Genomic DNA, 16221 nt, shown 5'->3' on the forward strand with positions numbered 1-16221 from the left:
AAGATTACCAATAGAAAAATGGAAGTGAGCAGAAGATATAAGAAATGGAAACACTGTGAAATGAGCACATCTCAAGCCACCTCTCAGGGCATTCCGGCTCCTCAGAGAACACTATTGTTGAATTAATCCATGAGTCACACAAAAGTAGGAAAGTTGACCTCCCCCACCCTGAGTTTCCTTAGAGCGCCTTCATGGTCACAGCTGGTGTGGTCCAAGCCACCAAATCCTCCCTAGATGTTCAGCTTGAAACCATAATAAATAGCATGTCACCAGATCTGCATTCACTGCGAGGTAACTGCCTGCCTCACCATGGCTGGTGTAATGGCAAGACCTTTAGAAGCGTCCATTGGAGCAATAATGTCGTGTGTTGTCCTGATCAGTGTCTGAAATATTCTGCCTTGAAGACCTGCTTTATAAAATACATAGTATGAGCTATGATGTAGCTCAGAAGCAGTTTATTTTAAATGATGGCAAAGGAAAAGGATTAGTCCTTTAAATTATTTAAATTTATCTTCACCTATAATATGCCTCAGATGACGTGTTCTGCCGTAATAGGTAAAAACGGTCATAGGTTTCCCAAATTGATAATCCCTTCCCACACATAGCAACACACATATACCTTTTTCTTTCTCTTTAAAAATACTGTTAAAATGTTTATGGTTCTTCAGGATTACATGTTGAGCTGGGATAATAAATATGTATAAATATGCAGATGCTCTATCGAATCATTCCTTATGCCATTTGTATTTTCCAAGTTGTATAAGATAACCTTTGTGGCTTTCAAAAACATCTTCTCACACCCTAGGGGGCAAATTACCTCTATTTTCATTTCCTTTAGAGTTAGATCATTTTATAATTAAGAACTTATTGAAGCAGATTCTCCCCACGTGTAAGTTACTCCCTGGGGAGTAATTTATGCAAAGAATGCCTCTGACTTAATATCATAGAAGCCTAACAACTGTACAGTGGATACCTGGTATTTTTAGTCAATTTTGTAGTCATTATAAAGAATCCACTGTTTGAAAGGTTATCACTAAAAAAAAAAAGGTACAAATAATGTATAGTGTCATTCAAGTTTTTCAAATAAGATTTTTAATAAAGGAATATTAACATGGTCTGTTATAATTCTTGTCCAATAGCATTAGAAATACCAGCTAACAGTAATTCTGATGCTGATAAAGACTGACATTTTGTAGCTCTTTACTATTTGCCAGGCTCTTCTACATAAAATATCTCATTTAATCCTCACAAATCTATGACATTTGTCAGCTAAACCTTATAAGCCAGAGAACAAAATAAGAATTTGATCTTGGCCATGGACCCAGTCATTAACAGATTAGAGACAGGAATCTAGGAAAACAGAATAGAATTAAATCTCACATTTTTTTTCCCATATCACAAAACCGTGAAAACAAATACCAGTTCTTCTCATCTGAAACCTGAAGAAACAGAACCAATATAAATAGTTAAGCTAATAACTGTTTTAGTTGACTTTGTCTCATCTCCTGATGTTTTTATCATTATCTCTTTAGCTGGTGCTATTGGAATAATATCAGAATTCAAAATTGTGTTCATATCGTATCCCTGAGGTAGGCGGAGAAAGGGTTACTGGACAAAGAATCAGGAAAATTGCCTAAATTCTAGTTGCCATCTCCCAAATCAACTCAAGGGCATCATTAACCATTTGGATCCTCACTTTTCTCATATGAAAAATAGGGCCATAATGCTAATTTTTTGCTTACAAAGATGACTTGAACTTATTGTGAAATTCTTGATTTCAAAAAATTGAATATGCTCTCCTAAAGCTAAGTATTATCTTTTTTAAAAAATGTAAAACAATAAGAAAAAGAGGGTTATGTCTTACATTTATGTGTTTTGTATATTCCAGGGTGAGAAACTGTAGAAAAGCATCCAAATGGCAGATTGATGTACAAAGCATTTTGAGGCATATTTTGCATAATTATTTTAAATTGGGAACGGGAATAGCAGCTCTTCCTGGTGTGTACAATTTTAACAACACTTAGAATACTACCAGAGACATAGGAATTACTACATTCTAAATAAAGTTTATCTCATGGATTCATCCATAACCTCGATGCTGATGACTTAAAATCATCCTTCCAAAAGGTTCTATCTACAGGTGCCTACCCGTGCACACAGGCGAGGTGGAAATCCCATGCCCCACCATATTCCACAAAGCAGTTGCCTTACCAATAACCCCATTTGTGTCAAACCTGCTATGGAACCTAACCCTCAAGGGTGAAGCTAGAAGTCACCTTTTGTTCTCCATCGATTTCTACCTGTGTCCTTTCTTTCATTGATCCTGATTGAACTATCTTTCTGTTTGTTTCTTCCTCTCCATTTCTCCTGCCATGCATGTAATCCACACTTTCATCTCCTAACGCGAGGTTTGGAATAGCTTTTAATTGGTCTTCTTATTTTTGGTTAGCTGGCTGAACCCACCTTTCTAAGGGACCCAAACCCCTTCTTCCATCATGTCTTCACCCTGTTCCCTTCCTTGGATCCTTATGGCCAGCAGTATCAGGTGAAAACTCCTCTGCCTAACTCTCAGGAGCTCCACAGTCCCATATCACTCCCCCTCCCCAACCACATGGCCCTCGTTTCCAGGGGAGCCCAGTTGTCTGTCCCAGCGCTCACGAGCCAGTGTCGTTCCAGACCGCTTCTATTCCATTCTGCTGGCAGAAATGCCCTTTGCCCTTCACATCAGCCTAACCTCATGGTACACAATCTTCAGAATCAGCCCAAATGTCTTCATCTCCACGAAATTATTTTGTTTGTATTGAAGTCCTAGTAGCCACCTGTGTTTATCATTTTCCCTGGATTTCTCCATGTATTAATTTTGTTGTATTAGTGAAATTATTTGTGTCATAAATAGATCATATCTTGTGCCAACAACTTTTATTATTTTCATGGTCATGTGGAGTATGCTCAATAATATTGTCACCGTTGATGTTTTCACAAGTAAACATCCAGCCCCATCATGTATAAAGCCTCCACCACCCCTTCCAGTTTTGCTTTATTTACTTATTTAAAATACTGTTGAACTAAAGCAGTGAGATAGCTCTCAGTGACCTAATGTTTGAAGTGCAAAATAAGAAAACCAAGCCAAGCGTTCAAGGGATTTTTGAGTCAACCTAATAATCAGGTCAAGTTTAAAAGGGAGAAAGCAGTGAACTAGGAGTTTAGAAAACTTCTCATACCTGGTTATATTTTTCAGTCTTAGAAAAACAAAGCAAACAGTGGTAGATAGCTGCCCTTTCACTCACAAGAAACTTCAGGAAGCCTTTCAAATAGTGGCGGGCAACCCCACCCCAGGGTCCTCAAACACGAAGGTCATGCCGGGAGAGGTGGGGAGGGAGACAGGAGAGCAAAAGGAAGAAGCTCAAAATGTCTCTTTTCCCCTTTCAGCACAAATTGAAGTGATACCATGCAAAATTTGTGGCGATAAGTCCTCTGGGATCCACTACGGAGTGATCACGTGTGAAGGCTGCAAGGTAGGAGACTTTAACACAGCACTGCCCACAGCATCGTGTTTGCCTCGGGCATCCGTATACCTCCCCGTGCACGTGGTGACATCTTTTTAAAGAGGGCCCGCTGAAGGATGCTTGTGCCTACTGCTGACACGTGGGAATTTCTGCTTGGTGTGTGGGTGGGTTGGTTTTCTGTTCTTTGGCCTTTCAGCTTTTTCGTGATTGCTTACCTGGTCAGCAGCTACTTAAAAATGGATTGGTATTTAAAAGCTTGAATTAGTCACATTTACAGAGAAAGAAATACAGCTTCTTGCTGTTTTAACAGTATTGTCTTGAGTAAACTCAAGGGCATTGATTACTAGGTAAAACAGCTAAAGGTTAAAGATGGCAAGCCAATGGCCTAGATTTATTTATCTGCTTGAGAAAGAAGTCAGAGGTAACCGTTGCAATATGCATACGGCCATCCTTTATTCTCACATTCCAGAAAAATAAAAGTAGAAGCATGGAATGTCAGAAGTGTACCAGATAATCTCTAAATCAATTAAAAATTATCTGCCCCAACCTCCTCATTTTTCAATGAGATAATGAGGTGTAAACAAGATCATATCATTTGGCCAATGTCACTGATCTAGTTAGTAAAAAAAATACGGCCGAAAACACAAGATTTTTCATTCTCAATCCAGTGTTCCTCTCCAAGGAGAGATTCAATCAACCCTACCAAAGACAAACGAGTTCCTATGAGGAAGTTGCTCTTAAAACACGAAGTTGAAAATAGCAGTTAACATAGACCTAATCTGAAATAAGAGAAACTTGAAAGTTCACAGTAAGTTTTTAAAATTCTTCCTTAGAAAGAAAAAAAAAAAAAACAGGCAAGAGACTAAATACCACGGAGGAAATAAAAAACAATTCCACACCTAATTTCAAAGGGCAGAATGTCACAGAACAAACAAAATGCAGCTACACTCTGCGAGTAAAAAGTGATATGTTGGCAAAGTTAATGGTGAAAGCAATCATATTTTTGATCAAAGATGGAAGCAGAGTGAATCATTAATTTAAGATCAGTAGACTGGGGGCCCCTGGCTGGCTCAGTTGGTAGAGCACGCGACTCTTGATCTCAGGGTTTTGAGTCCGAGCCCCACGTTGGGTAGAGAGATTACTTAAAAAAATAATAAAAAAATGTTTTTTAAATCAGTAGACTGAAGGAGATGTAGCACAATGATAAATTCTAAGAACCAACCTTAATCCTAACAGATTCAAATATATGTGAAATAAAACATACCATAACCATCAAATAGTGCTATGTAAAAAACAGGTGGTGTCTTCATAAGAGTCTCCAAAAAGTATGATTCCTGGAACTGAAACGGGAGCAAAGAAAAGAAAAAGAAATAAATGAAAATAAAGTGGGAAAAGGATGCAGAGAGGGAAGAATAACATGAATGTAACTAACCCATCGACAGCCTGCTTCAAAGGTGATTAGTGATAATCCATATTTGAACATCACGAGACATGCCTTGCATTCTGTTCCTCTGCAGACCTACAATTGAGAATCGCATGTTATCACACCTTAATGCAATTGTTTCCAACTCATCAGAAGAAACAATAAAGCAAAATTAGAAAACAATTTTTTACTCTCCTTAGAGTAAGTTATTACTACCTCTGGGAGGTAGACAAATAGTTTTCTTCGCAAACGCTAATAATTTTAGACTCTGAACCCTCCAGGGAAAGCTTTTCCACCACTGGGTTGGTTTATTATGCAATTTTAAGGCCTCTGGTCTAGTTTACAAAGTATCCACCAAATACATTTTTTTAGACCAGTGTCAAAGTGTGGCTGTTTTGTGTTTCATTGTATAAGCTCTATTAAGAAAATGCCTGCTTTCAAAATATGAGCATATGTTCATGTTAACAAGCAAAACATTTTAAACAGTAATTTCCAGAAGATTTAACTATGGAACACATATATTCCAACAGGTCAATAGTCAGAAACAAGTGTGTAGGTTCCTGTCATCTTTTCTATTTAAAGGAAGAAGACACAATCCTAGAAATTACACTGCTGTTCGGAAGCATACTCTGAAGTTGTAGCCAAAATGACATTGTACACGACACTACTTTTTTTTATTTCCTGGGAAAACCCACATGTGTAAATATGCTGCATTTTTCTCCAAATAGAAAACTCAAGAAACTCTGTTCAGAATAAGATGTCAGAATCCCCACGTTCAGTATCAACCTCTGAATTTTCATAATACGGTTCTTGAGTCAACATAAACAACCCATTTCAAATAACATCAATTCAGCTTGTGCACTTATTCAAATTCCTCCTCATTCAATAAAATTTGAAACAGAATCTCTTTTTCATGCCAAAGACCTCATTTGCAATAATGAGCAACAGATAAGCAAGAAATGCCTCGTAATTAATGTCAAATTGCCTTAAATTAGGACTGTAGCTGTGACTTCAAAAGTCTTCTCTGTCAGCTCTTTTGCTAAGTGGCACTAGAGTATCCAAAGATAAAAACCACCAGTTCTTTCTTAAAATGTAAATTCCAAATCCTCTTTTATCAAGACTGATGGGCTGAAGTTATGGCTTCTGACAGCTTTGATGGTACAGATCTTCCTTGACCTACATGGGGGTTATGTCCCTACAAACTCAGGGTGAGTTGAAAATATCTTAAGTCAAAAATGCATTTCATACACTTAACCTACCCAACATCATGGCTTAGCCTAGCCCACCTTACATGTGCCTGGAACACTAATACTAGCTTATAGTTGGGCAAAATCATCTAACACAAAGCCCATTTTATAATATAGTGTTGAATATCTTATGTAATTTATTGAATACTGTACTGAAAGTGAAAACCAGAACGGCTGGGAGTGCATGGGGTTGTTGACCCTCGTGATCACCAGTCTGACTGGGAGCTGGGGCTGCAGCCCTACCCAGCATCACAAGAGAGCACCAGACCGCCTCTCACTAGGCTGGGGAAAGATCCAAATTCAAAATTCAATGTATGGTTTCTACTGAATGCGTACTGCTTTCACACCATCTGTAAAGTCAAAAAATCATAAATCGCACCATTATATGTTGGGAACCATTTGTATAGGGAATACATCATTTCAATCCCTGGGGGCTTGGATGTGAGCTCTATTTTAAAGAGCTCCATGAATTCATTCGAACTGGACAAATGGTTCCCAACATATTATCTAAGTAATACACATGGATCTGTGGGCACCAAACTACTCCTTGATTTGAATGGCTTGAGGCTTACAACACAAAACTGGCTGGCATTTTTTCTCTCTAAAAAGATACCAGGCTACACATCCATTTCTGAAGTTCTTCACAAGAGTGGCCAAGCTCTCTTCACGTGCCACACCATGCCATATGAGAGCCCCAAACTAAAGGAAAATCGATAATCTTGATCCTCTTTAAACTTTTCGGGGTGTTTTGCATTAATGTTGATTCTTAATATAACGTGTTAAAATATTACTTATCCTGATTAACAAGTTTTTTGGCTATTCTTAAATTTTGTGGCCAAGATGGTTGCCTCACTAGCTGCAACACTAGTCCCAACCCTGCTCTATCCTTCTGTTGATAATTGAGGAAACCCAGATTTTCCCCTGTAGGGTTTTCTGTAAGATGACTAATCCATAACTCAGCTATGGATTTATTTAGGAGGGTAGTGTATGGTCCATGGCAATTAAGTTTGTACCAGAAAAACCCAAACTTACTTGCATGAAAACCTCGTACATCTCCCTAGCCTGAAGCCAAGCAAAGAGCATGAGTTCAGCTTTTATTTATTGCTTATTTTTATTGAAGACTTTATATACCATATTTCCTTTTTTAATATGAGGTTAATTATAAGGCACATCGCTGGTTTAAAAAACAACCTTCCCAGATGCATTCTGGCCAAATTTAAAATTTTTCAAATAGGTAAAAATGCATCTTAGAAACTAGGAAGATCATGGTACATGCTGCGCCTGCCCTCAGTACAGCTATTATGACCAACACCCCAAGTTCCTCACCCCCACAGCACTTACCATAAGGTTGTGTTATTGTCCCCATCACGTTTTGTCCTACTTGGCTTGGCAGTGACACTGTCCTTTGCCATGCCTTCTTCACTCACTGCTCTTTGAGGGCAGGAGCTCTGTTCTGTTTTTCTTTGTATAGAACAACACAGGTCACAAATGTCTTTAGTAAACATTGATTAAATGAATGAATGAAAGATACCTTCAGCTCTCTGTCGATAGTACATATTTCCCCCCAGTAGAAACATCTGTAAGCTAACCAAGGAGAAGTGTCCAAAAAAAAAATTTTTTTTAATTAAACTCCATTCCAGTCACTGTAGAAAATGTAGCAAAGATGTAAGTTAATTATCTCCATTTTCTTTCTTATAAATCGATCTCCCTCCCATTCTCTTTTGGCTTCTAGGGCTTCTTCAGGAGGAGCCAGCAAAACAATGCCTCTTATTCCTGCCCAAGGCAGAGAAACTGTTTAATCGACAGAACCAACAGAAACCGTTGCCAACACTGCCGACTGCAAAAGTGTCTTGCCCTGGGAATGTCGAGAGATGGTGAGACACTGACTTCTTGTTTCTTACTTGAAGGCTTTCACATGGATGCTTTGCTGGAGTCTATTTAAACCACCAGAATGATTCTAGACAAAGGGAATTGGGGATACAAAGAAAAGAAAACGATGTGCTGGTAGTGCATGAAGAGGAAAAGTAAGAACGTATAAAAACATTGTATTGCCTCTGAAGTAGGAAGAAAGGAAAGACTTCACTATAACTCAGGGAGCAGCCTGTGCTAACAAGGTTTGGTGAGAGCCACAGAGGCCTAGGTTGAAACTTATCTAGGTTTGCCCACGCATGAGCGGTTTCCTAGGATGTGAGATTTTCAGAGCTGAAACCAGGGAGAGTTTCAGGCAAACTGGGACCATTTGGTCACTGGGTAAGTCTGACAGGTACACAGGTTGCTTGGTATGTGGAGATGTTAAGGAACAGCATGCATTTCTGTAGGAAGCCCAGAAGTTCTACTACTGGGCATGGACTTCTGTGAAGCATCATGAAAATTGCAAAGGCTATAACAGAAGTCCAAGTCCTAAAAGGGCTGTGTGGGTGGTGTCCTTCTCATAATATGGCCCAAATGGGTGAGGTGGGTCCCCAACTGAATTTCTTAGATTAATGAAAGAGAACAAATAAACTCACACAAAGAATTTCATCTAGTGTTGCTTCCATTTTTAAGCACTCATCCCAACTAATTATTTCCCCACTGACTTTGGCTACAGCACTCCTGTATCAGGTTGTGAGCAACCCTGAGTCCTGGTGGCATTTCTGTCTTGTTCTCACTGTATCCTCAGGGTCTGGTTAAAAGCAGGCACCTATTTAGGTTTGTTGAATGAACCGTGGAATTCTCTTTTACCTAGAGCCTGAGACACAGACAGTACCCCTGGGACTTTTTCTCTTTATGTGAATCATTGTGGACTCTCTACCTCTGGTCACACTCCTTCTAATGAAGTTCAAGGTAGTATGAATGAGAGGGAGGGAGGGAAGGAAGGAAGGAAGGAAGGCTGGCTTTCATACTTTAAAGAAATATGGGTAATTGGCATGCACCATCTCTTGGTATAAAGGGATTTTATGAGTTACTGTGAGCCTTTTACTCATTTGAATGAAATCAGTTCTCCATAAGTCTTGATATCTAAACATATAAACTGCTTACTTCTTAGCTTGCATTCTCAGAATACTTATATCATAAATTTTTGTTTACCTTTTTTCTACTTCCCAACCCACCTAACTTTTCCTTGAGTAAAAGTATACCCAGGAGACAAATTTGACCAAAAACATTGAAAGAATCTGACTTTGAGCCCTTCAGTTTATAGGTAGCTTCTAAAGTTGCAGAGATAGAAGTTTCCAAAACTTTTCTATTAACTAACTGACTTTTTGTTTGTTTTTCTAGACTTGCAAACTGTGTAGACTACTCCTAGGGTAAATCTATTGCACTGTGTACTCCCACATAACTAAAGTGAAGAAGGTGGAGGATGGGGATTTAGTGGTTTTAAGGATTTATTTGGTGAAATTGTATGGGAACTTGAGTTGATGATTTTATACCTCATTTTCACCATAGTGAGGCAGCATATTAATTGACAGTATATGAATTGGCAGGATATATTAATAATTGAGCAAAAAGAATAAGCCATTGGTTATTTGTATTTGTTACTTCTTCCTACAATAAAAGAAAGTATCTCTTTTGGAAGGGCAGGTCTTGGGAGTCCATGCTGGTGAACAGAATTATGCACAAGAAATAGGCAATGTTCTCAAAATCTAGGAGATTGTCTGAATCCCATGGCATAAAAGAAATTGTTGGGAGGAAGGGTTATTTAATGGACAGAGCCCCAGTCTACTCTCAAGGGGGAAGAAATTTACTGCACATAAACTTGCAGGTAACAGCAATACAATGTCTAGGGATCCTGGGGATGCAGGATAACGATCCATCTTAGATTTAGGTCCAGAGACAGTCCTGAGGCTTCCAGAGACATCTTCAAAAAGATGTCCTAAACATGTCTTATGTCAAACTAATAATGAGGAGAAATGCTCAGGGATGGGAGTAGTGGTTGGGAAGGAGGCTAAGAGGCTCCAGCAGAAGCAAAAGATGATTCTTTCTAAGGGAAAACGATTCTTCTTGACTACATTATGTAGAGGAAGTTTCATCTAAACCTTCATTATAAAGGGTACCTTCTAGCAAATAAATTATATCAATACCAAGTTATCTGACTAGGTTTAATCTTTTGATATGTAATGCCTTGTTTGTGGGTTGATGATTTCAAAAGCCCTAAAGTTATGGTTACTTATCTATGTCTAGTTAGGACTCAAGAATGAGAGGTGGTACTTTCCCTGCCACTAATTTATTATACTTAGCTTCTACTGATCAGGCAAGTATTTTCAAGGTGCTTCAGTGGTAGTACCAGGAGCCAAGGTAAAATGCCCTCACACCTAACTTCTTTCCACATACACCTTGCCCATCTTCCTTCAGACAAAAAGTGGCATTTTCATTTTGCTATTTGCATTTGCTTTCTATCAATTATACATGGCACCAAGAATGTTTATTTCACCTAACCTGGTCACCAAAGCAACATGGCTTCTTGTAGATAGATAACTTGATATAACTGTTAAAATCACTGAACTTTCATTATTTCCTGAATTTCCACTTCTATCGTGGTTTATTAGTCAAGGCCCATATGTGAGTAGACAAAAAACTCAATAACAAATTTGCCCACCAAATCTTCTCCACCATCTTTTTTATTTTTCTTTTTAATGGACCCTTCACAAACGTTAGTTGCAGGATTCTTCAGGATAACTGTTTCCAACTATACTACTACAAACAGACAAAACCCAGAAAAAAAATGCTTGGTGTCAGTAGGAGGATTTGGGGCCCCAAAGAGAAAGCATGATACTCACCTTGCAATAATTGAGTGTGTGCCCTCCTAAATGACATGCATCTGTGAAAAAACAGGAGCTGCCTTACAAGGACAGGTTTAACAGATGAGGCTTCTACTTCTCCAGAATGGCATTGTCCAATATCCAGAATGGTATCCACATGTCACTATTTAAATTTAAGTTTAAATTTAAATTAGATAAAATTAAATTTAATTTTTAATTACATTTAAAATTCACCTCTTCACTCACACTAGCTATATTTCAGCTAGTGTGTATTTCAATAGCCACATGTGGCTTGAGGCTACCATCTTGGAAAGCATAGAGCACATTCGAGCATCACAGGAAGTTCTGCTGGCAAAGGAGAGGGATGAGAGAGAATATTTTTAAATTATGGATAGGGTTGGGTAGGTTGAATCTGATCTTTTCTACAAAGCTTAGAGCACTATAAAAAAAGGCACATCCTTGAAATTGAAAAGAGTTAAATTAAGACCGGTTTCCTTGGTAAGCAGCAAGATGTAAGCATAGAGAACTTTACAACCAAAAGATTGTAAGATAAAATAATTTCCAAAATGACTGTTAGTTCTACAATTGGGTTCTCTTGAAGCCAAAAACCCATATCCAGATGTCATGTGTTGGTAAGTAGAAATCTTCAAAGAATCTGACTTTGTTTTATAATTACTCCAAAAAACTTCTGTTCCATTTAGAATCCCACAATCCAAATAAATATGAAAAGATTCCCAATATTTTGCATAAAATTGTTCCTTGCTAGTGTGGGATCAAGATGAGTGATAAGAGCATATCATAAGCAAATACCATCATCCCTGAATATTTATAAAGCACTTGTGATGTATACAGAATCATGCGAGTTTGAGAGCTAGCAGTTTAACAAGTGGCTGCCTCTATACTCAAGTGAAAATCATCAACAGAATAATTCAAGTTTGAGAGGGGCAAACACTTAAAATATGTGCCATTCTGATTAATGAGTAGTGGTAAGAAGAATGCTAATACTTGAAAATATAATAGTAATATGGCTTTTGTTAGAAATAGGCCTATTAATACAACAAAAATTTTTTTACAAATAGTGACAAGGAATTATTTATATATATATAAAATGTCAGGAGGGCACCAGAACTTAGCCTTTTAAGGAGAGTTTTCAGTAGATTTATTTGTTCCATGTACTGGAATCCTTTTCCCCAAATATGTCACTACTTTTGTTACAGGAAGGGGCACAAAACTGAAACACTGGCTCACCGAAGTTTCTGAAATGAATGGAAAATTTATTCTAAAATAGTATTATAGTAACTGTCAGCAACGTTCTTGATTTAGGATGAAGACGGATAATTCCAAAATGTAGGAGAGCTTTAAGTTGTCTCTGAAACTATTTCAGTTTGTTCGTTGACCTGGTAAGTCAGTACCTTGGAAAGGGCATAACTATTTACCATTGGGTTTTCAGAAGTTTACCAGGGCAGAGGTCTTGACAGCATACTTATTTGACATCGTTTGCTTTGATTATGAGATCTATGGTTAAGAGCAGATTTCTGGACCTAAAATTATTTAATGTAGGGTCTTAACTGGGTTCACTCATTCATCGGCCGCTGGCTATAGGTCAGTCTGTGCCTCCGCTGAAGGTGGAAAGCCTTGTCTGGAAAGATCGAGGTGGCTGGGGCTGGGCTTCACAAACCTTATCCTCTAGCAAGCTAGTTGAGGCACGTCCTTTTCCTGGTGAGATATTCAATCACACAAACACCTCTGAAGCCTCTGTTTGTGTCACATGTCTATCTCCCATTGGCCCCAAGCAGGTCACATGACCCTGAGACAAGGGTGGGGCAGGGGGCCTGCGGAGAATGAAAGGGCCGTGCGTATTTGGGGGGGGGCGGGGAATAGGTAAGAGGAATCAGGGTCATCAATGCAATCAATCCACCCCAATGTATATTTCACCTAAATATAGAGTGTATGGAAATCGGAAGCAAGGTTTAAATGGAAACGGTTTTAAAAAGAGACATTGCATTTATGTCTTCGTGAGAGAGGAGTTTCTCCCCAGTTTTTTTTTCTTTATAGATTTTAAACAAACAAATGCAAAACTATTCTACCAAAGTAACTCAAAGTAGATCTACTCCATGGGGTGCCTGGGTGGCTCAGTCAGTTAAGCATCTGCTTGGGGCTCAGGTCATGATCTTGGGGTCCTGGGATCGAGCCCCACATGGGGTTCCCTGCCCAGGGGAAAGCCTGCTTCTTCCTCTCCCTCCACCTCTCCACCCTGCTCATGCTCGCTGTCTCCCTCCCTCCCTCCCTCCCTCACTCCCTCCCTCTCTCTCTCTCAAATTAAAAAAAAAAAGAAAAAAAGTAGATCTACTCCAGCCAAAATAAAATTTTGATCTACAATAGAAATTTTATATCCACCTGCATAGCTCTGTAATAAATGGCTGTACTGAACCTACATGAATGCAAAGAACAGGTTAGCAAATAAAGAAGGGTGTCAGTTAATTTCTTGGGGGGGAAAACGTTCTTTCTGAATCAAAAGTTATCATGGTTTATTTTTTCTTATACAAAAAGTTTTTTCCCGAAGGAATTTATATGTATATAAAACATATAAATTTACTTATTTATAAATTTATTTATGAAATTATTATAATGTTATATATGTTATTTGTAAAGATATAATATAAAGGTACAAAGAATGCTTTTCCTAAAATTTTTAGAATATGGTCCATGGACAAACTGGAAATATCATAGCACATAAATGTGTGTCTGAGAAACAGAATCTAACAAAGACCGTTTCTCTACCAACAAAGTTAAACACAATGATCTAAATGATTCCAGACTCTCTAAAAATGACAGTTGAGGTGGTAAGGGGAGTTTGGTGTGAATTAAACATATGAATTGTCTTCAGTCAGAAAACTTACTATATAATCAACCCTTTGTTTTTCTGTTTAGGCAGCACCAGAACTTAGTCTTTACAGGAGGATTAAGGAGAAACAGGAAGTTTGGGCTGCTCTAAATCCAGCCTTCATAGCCACAACCTTCCAGCAGGCAGGCAGGAGGAAGAAACATGTCCCCACGCTCAGAAGTATAAGTGGCACTTCCATTTACTTCCTGCCACCCAGAACTTAGTCACAAAGCTGCACCTGCCAGTGAGGGAGGCTGGGAAATGTGGTCTCCATTCTGAACAGCCGATGCTTAGATAGAATTTGGTAGCTCTGTAACCAGCAGAAGGAGATAATGAACATTGATGGAACCTGGCAGGGGACGGGGGTGTTGGGAAATGGTAGCTCTTTCACAGTAGGCAGTCTCTTCTGAGGACTCTCTGTGCTGGAGAGCTCTTAAGCGCTTCCTCGTTTAGTTTTTCTCAGAAATTAAGCTCACCAACGCTAGTGACTGAATCCAGGAATCGGACCTGCTTCTACCTCCACTTTCTTTCTACAGTCCCTGGGCTCCCAATAACAAAAGGTGATGGGGGAGGGGGACGCCTGGGTGGCTCAGTCCATTAAGCATTCAACTCTTGGTTTCTGCTCAGGTCATGATCTCAGGGTGGTGAGATCAAGCCTGGAGTGGGCTCCACGCTTGTCCCTCTCCCTCTGCTCCTCTCTCTGCTCACTTCACTCTCTCTCTCTCTCTCTCAAATAAATTAATAAATAAAATCTTTTCTTAAAAGAAGGTGATGGGAACATTGTCAGGAATGAAAAGAAAATGGAAACTCAGAGGGGAAACTCCATGTTTGTCACAGTGCCCACCATTAACATGAGCTGAACGACGGAGTGTTTGATGATTCAGACAAGATGGCCCCTTGGCTTAAAATAGTCACAGCCTAAACTGGGAGTTTAGGAAAACTAAAAAAGCTTGTGAGGAAAAATGTCAATATCCATAGCAGTTCAGGAGGTTAAGCTCTCCTAGTTAAGAAACAATGAATTCAGATCAAAGCACCATCAGATTACTCTGTGACCACTTACAGAGCCTCTTCCTCCTTTTTCCTTAGAATGCCTAAGGATTTTTCCAGAAGAGATGGGCAATATAAAACTTGAAGGTGGTAGAACAAGAAAGGAGGGGTAACAGTGGGATCACTTGCCAAGCACTGGATATACATAACTGCTATTTTCCAAAGACTCTTCGAATTTGGTCCCAAAAGTGAACTGAAGACAAATGCTTACTTAAAATCGTGTTTATCACCCTGTGCCACATCCTTAGTCTTACCCAATATGCTATTTAGAAAATGTGAAATACGGGATGCCTGGGTGGCTAAGTCAGTTAAGCATCTGCCTTCAGCATAGGTCATGATCCCCAGGTCTTAGGATCGAGTCCTGCATGGGGCTCCTTGCTCAGCGGGAGCCTGCTTCTCCCTCTGCCTGCCACTCTCCCTGCTTGTGCTCTCTCTCTCTCTCTCAAATAAAATTTAAAAAAAAAAGAAAAGAAAGAAAATGTGAAATAATAGGACCCCATCCAACAATCTAGTAACCCTAGTGCTTAGCTGGGGAAGCTAAGAATGAATGTTGGTTGACATTTTAATTTTTTTTTAAATTTTATTTTATTATGTTAATCACTGTACAATACATCATTAGTTTTTGATGTGGTGATCCACAATTCATTGTTTTCGTTGACATTTTGTTTTTCAAAGATTTTATTTATTTGATAGAGACACAGCAAGAGAGGGAACACAAGCAGGGGGAGTGGAAGAGGGAGAAGCAGGCTTCCCGCGGAGCAGGGAGCCTGATGCAGGGCTCGATCCCAGGACCCTGGGATCATGACATGAGCTGAAGGCAGACGCTTAACAACTGCGCCACCCAGGCGCCCCAATCCTGGTTCCTTCTTATGTGTGGGGGAAAAAATCCACAAACCAAAAACTACCAAATAGTGCCTGCTATTAAAATGTCAACGAAAACAGGGGCGCCTGGGTGGCGCAGTCGTTCAGGTCTGCCTTCGGCTCAGGTCATGATCCCAGGGTCCTGGGATGGAGTCCCGCATCAGCGGGGGGTCTGCTTGTCCCTCTCCCACTCCCCCTGCTTGTGTTCCCTCTCTCGCTGTGTCTCTCTCTCAAATAAATAAATAAAATCTTTAAAAAAAAAAAAAGAACCAGGATTATGCCTTCTAACTTCATAGCAATAAGAAATACGTAAGTTTTGACATTTCTTGGTAGCTTAGAGTTACTTCTCACCATGCACATAAACCAGTCCAGACCCTCCCGAGTCTAACCTTTCGCCGGATGCGGGCTGCAGATGAACGCACTCTCGGGCTTCTGGGTGCTTAGGATTCTGTGCATCTGATGTTGAGCCTTGGGCTTGCCCAAATGATAACCCCAAGCGTTCTCTCCCGCTTTTCTC

At 39.4% G+C, this 16221-nt stretch overlaps 1 protein-coding gene across 1 annotated transcript in view; it reads left to right on the plus strand.

Annotated features, from left to right (window-relative positions):
* RORB (RAR related orphan receptor B) overlaps positions 1-16221 on the plus strand; it is a 190067-nt gene that overhangs the window by 135045 nt on the left and 38801 nt on the right. The window contains exons 2-3 of the mRNA XM_021694399.1: positions 3430-3515; positions 7909-8050. Coding sequence (XP_021550074.1) covers positions 3430-3515; positions 7909-8050 — 228 coding nt within the window. The remainder of the gene's footprint in view (positions 1-3429; positions 3516-7908; positions 8051-16221) is intronic.

Source organism: Neomonachus schauinslandi, chromosome 13, assembly GCF_002201575.2.
Source record: "Neomonachus schauinslandi chromosome 13, ASM220157v2, whole genome shotgun sequence".
Lineage (NCBI taxonomy): Eukaryota > Metazoa > Chordata > Mammalia > Carnivora > Phocidae > Neomonachus > Neomonachus schauinslandi.